At 62.3% G+C, this 3,716-nt stretch overlaps 1 protein-coding gene across 1 annotated transcript; it reads right to left on the bottom strand.

Moving 5' to 3' along the window:
- Window positions 1-1,426: 1,426 nt before the first annotated feature.
- WSB2 (WD repeat and SOCS box containing 2) lies at window positions 1,427-3,709 on the bottom strand. The gene is made up of 6 exons (XM_009700056.1): window positions 3,682-3,709; window positions 3,224-3,324; window positions 2,791-2,963; window positions 2,443-2,556; window positions 1,842-1,949; window positions 1,427-1,626 (listed from the first exon to the last, which is right to left on the bottom strand). Exons 2-6 carry the CDS (start codon window positions 3,251-3,253, stop codon window positions 1,464-1,466), a joined length of 588 nt encoding a protein of 195 aa, XP_009698358.1. The 5' UTR covers window positions 3,254-3,324; window positions 3,682-3,709; the 3' UTR covers window positions 1,427-1,463.
- Between the last annotated feature and the right edge of the window lie 7 nt (window positions 3,710-3,716).

Raw genomic sequence — 3,716 nt, 5'->3', positions numbered from 1 at the left:
TTCCGCTCCCTTTTCGCAAGCCTTGAGCCGGGGCGCGGGAGTCGGGCAGGTTATTTCTAAGCTTCACTGGGAAATACAGATGCCTCTCAAGCCCAGCAGGTTGTACTTGTCTGTTGGGTTTTTTTCTCCCCTCCTGCACAGCAAGGAGCGAAGGGAGGGGGTCGAGGCTCACCCCCCGCCCCGTGGCAAAGGCGTCGCACCCACGCAGGCTGAAGTCCAGGGTCTGTCCCCCACCTGTTTTCCTGCAAAACCTCCCTTCCTCGCCGGGCAGAGCTGCCCCGGGCGCTCGCACGCTTCTGCCGTGCCCATTGCTTGTGCAGCCGAGCACGGCAAGCTGCGTGGGGACCTGGGGGGGGGTCTTGCAGTGACATCCCCCCGTTACATGAGGGGATGCAGGGGTGGGTCACAGCTGTACGGGTTAGGGAAACACCAGCTTTCTGCGTTCAGCTGCTCGCAAGGGAAAAGAGCCCGGGAAGCAGTTTAGAGGAGACGTTCCCCGTCCTCTCCATCAGCTGGGGTCACAGCTTCGGGCTCGTACACACACCAAGCCCTCCAGCACCCAGGGGACTCTGAGCACGTGCTGTCACCCAGACCTCAGCCGAGCTGGAGGGAGACAAGCACACGAGACTGCTTCACACACAGCGCGTCTGGACACCGGGCTGCTCGAGTGCCGAGCTACAGCGGGGAGATAAAGCAACGGAGGAATGGGAACCGGGGGCTGCGTGAAGCCCCGTGTCCCACCTTCACAGGGGACTGATTGTCCCCAGCACCCACTGCTGAATGCGTACTGGTCTGCTGCACGTCCAAGCTGAGCGAGCACTCGCTGCCGCCCCAACAGCCACGGCAGGAGGGCTGGAGACTGCCCTGCCAGGTATCCCCAGGTCACCCGTACGAGCCAAGAGGAAAGACGTGAGGAATAATTTTTTATTCTGTCATCGCTGTCATCTAGTCCGCAGAGACCTGCTCGGGTTTGTCCAGCTCCCACCCAGACCAGGAGAGCGGCAGAGCCCGCACTCCTCCAAGAACTAAGCTACGGTACGAGCCGGTCCCGGTGCGGGTCGGTTTTGTCGGGGACGGTTGTAGCCCTGTACTCGTACGAACGACAAAAGCTCCGCTCAGACTGCGGCTGCTGACCTTCAACCCGCAACATTGCACTTGGAAGCAAAAGCACCTGACCCAGAACTTGCAGATAGCAGGGGGACAGGGGGACAAGTGTCCCCTGCAGGGCCACCACAGCTGTGCCCCTTGCCCTCTGCACGCGTTTTTGCTGGGTTCTAGTATTATTACACAGAAAAATCCCTCCACATTCACACAGACAGCCCCAAAACAAGGGGAGTAGCAATCCTTCCGCCCCACGGCTCGCAACTCGGCAAGGCGGCGTCGCTGTGGTGCATCTGACCCAGGCCGAACCCCGACGCTGGGCAGAGGGCTCTCGCCTCAGTCCCTCCACCTTCCACGCTGCCTTAAAAGGTCCGGTAAGTGAGGAATTCCTTCAGCTTCCTGGGAATGGGGAGCGCGAGGACCTGGTACGTCGTCAGGAAGGTGCGCAGAGCTTTGCGACACAAGTGCTTCAGTGAGGAGAGGACCCTTGGAGCGGTCCAGAATTGGACGTGGCCATCTCTGGTCCTGCAACGGAACCCAAACAAGCCATGAGCACGGGGCAGAAAGACTCGAGAAATCTCAATTACCCCCAAAAATCCCGAGCTTGCAGCAACCACGTGTTCCCCAGCCCAGGAAACCACCCTGCACCCCCAGGGAAGCCCAGAATTTGCTGAGCAGACCCGGAGCTACAGGAGGAGGGAGCAGCCGTGTTTCTCCACCCTCTTCTCCCACGTACGCACCCTGTGGCAATGAAACCGCCGTGTGGGAAGTACATGCAGCACAGGCCGTTGGTCATGGGAGCAAACGCAACCGGAGACCGCAGCTCCAACGCCCAGATCCTCAGGAGCCTAAGGAGAAAGGGAGGGGACACAATGCCAGGCCCACATCCACGCAGTGCCTGCAGCTAAAATAAAGTCTCTGGGTTCACCTGAATGCATGCAAACTCTGGAGTAGGATTTTCTTCCCATGGGCTTAGAGCATCCCAGGAGTGTCACAACATGGCAGCAAGGCGGGAGGCACTGTCCCCTGTAGAGCTGAGCTGGATGCAGACAGAGCCAGTGACGGTGCTGAGGGGCACAGCGAGGGCGGCACAGGACGGAGGAGGACACAGGCCCCGGCTCATCGCCCAGAGGGGTGACAGGGCCCTGACCTTGCTACCCCTTGCCACAGCCAAGCCGCGGTGTCCCAGGCAGCCTGCCCTTTCCCCTTACGCCAGGCACTGGGGGGGACCTGGCACACGAGATCTGCTCCCCACTGGCACGTCCTGAGCTCCTGGTTCGTTTTGGCGGTGTCCTCCTGGGACCCTCTTCCCGATGGAGGTCCCCAAGGTGGTTCACTCACCTGTCGTCCGCCACCGTGGCCAGGTACAGGCCCTCAGGGGAGAAGCACACTGAGCGCAGGGAGCTGGTGTGGACTTCACTGCTGTAGTCCAGCACTGAGTGCAGGGGGACGTGGCTGCGGGTGGGGAGAACAAACCCAGCGTCAGCCCCAGGCTGCCACGAGCCCCATCCCCCCAGTGTCCCAGGGCTGGCAGAGGGGCCAAACCTGGGAAGCCTTTCAGTCACTGGAGACAGGGGAGAGGGGATGGCCGTGCACAGCTAGGAGGGAAGACCACGTTCAGCCCTCAAACTCCCACAGCTTTGCTCTGTCCCCCTTCCATGGTCCCCTACCAACCCTCCAGCTCCGTACCGCAGCGTCCTCAGCTGCTCCCCAGTGTAGGGGTCCCACATGATGACGCAGGCGTCGTAGGAGGCGGTGACGAGAAGCGCCGAATCCGGCGAGAAGTCGCACGACACCACGCTGCTCTGGTGCCCCTCCAGCCTCCGGATGAGGGTGTAGGATCGCATGCTCCACAGCAGCGCCTGCGGGACACGGGCAGGGGCTGAGGCTGGGAGTATCCCCAGGGCAGGAGCAGAAGAGAAGCATCTCAGGGTTTAAGCCGCAAGGGCTCTGGTCCCAGCTCCCAGCTCCTCCGTGCAGAGCCTGGACGGCCGAGGAGCGAGGGTGGCTCTGGCCTGGCTCCTTCTCACAGGGGGGCTTCTCACATGGGGGGCACACGGAGGACCGAGGGGAGCGCTGGATTCAGCGGGACATGGGATGGCGCCCACCCTGCAGGACTCACCGACTTCTCTCCGGCCGCAGAGCAGAGCATGCTGCAGTCTGGGGAGATGGAGCAGCAGTAGACCCACTGCACGTGGCCCGACAGCACCTGGACCTGCCGCCCTGGGGACGGCAGACACGCGAGTCACGAGAGGGGAGCACGAGAGGCAGCGCTGGGTCCTGCCCCTGCTCTCCCTTCCCTTTCCCAAGAGGGACTGCACGTGGGGCTGGGGGATTCCTCGGGGCAGATCCCAAGCTTTGTCTACTTGTAACCCCCTCCTGCACCTCCCAGGCCCCACCTGGAAGGGGACGGCTCTGCTCCGTGTCGCAGGACTCTCCCCTTCTGCCTTGAATAGTGTCCCCAAAGATCCTCTCCCACCACCTCCCCTACCGAGGCGGGTTTGTCCCCGCTTTCCCGCAGCAGAGCCCAGCCTCAGCCAGGGATGACCTAGCACCAAGGACACCCCTGCACACTCCTACCATCTCTGCTCAGGTCCCAGACGCGCAAGGTCTTG

This window comes from Cariama cristata, unplaced genomic scaffold, assembly GCF_000690535.1.
Source record: "Cariama cristata isolate BGI_N322 unplaced genomic scaffold, ASM69053v1 scaffold22035, whole genome shotgun sequence".
Taxonomy (NCBI): Eukaryota; Metazoa; Chordata; class Aves; order Cariamiformes; family Cariamidae; genus Cariama; species Cariama cristata.
Note: the sequence above shows the minus strand (reverse complement) of the source record. Positions and strands in the feature narration are given on the sequence as shown.

What these genes read in the sequence shown, in the direction of transcription:
- WSB2 (XM_009700056.1), bottom strand. Translation starts at nt 3,253, where the DNA reads ATGCTCTGCTCTGCGGCCGGAGAGAAGTCG. An exon ending in GCCACGGTGGCGGACGACAG is followed by an intron (nt 1,950 to 2,442) that starts GTGAGTGAACCA and finishes CTTTCTCCTTAG; the next exon opens with GCTCCTGAGGATCTGGGCGT. An exon ending in GGCGGTTTCATTGCCACAGG is followed by an intron (nt 1,627 to 1,841) that starts GTGCGTACGTGG and finishes GTTCCGTTGCAG; the next exon opens with GACCAGAGATGGCCACGTCC.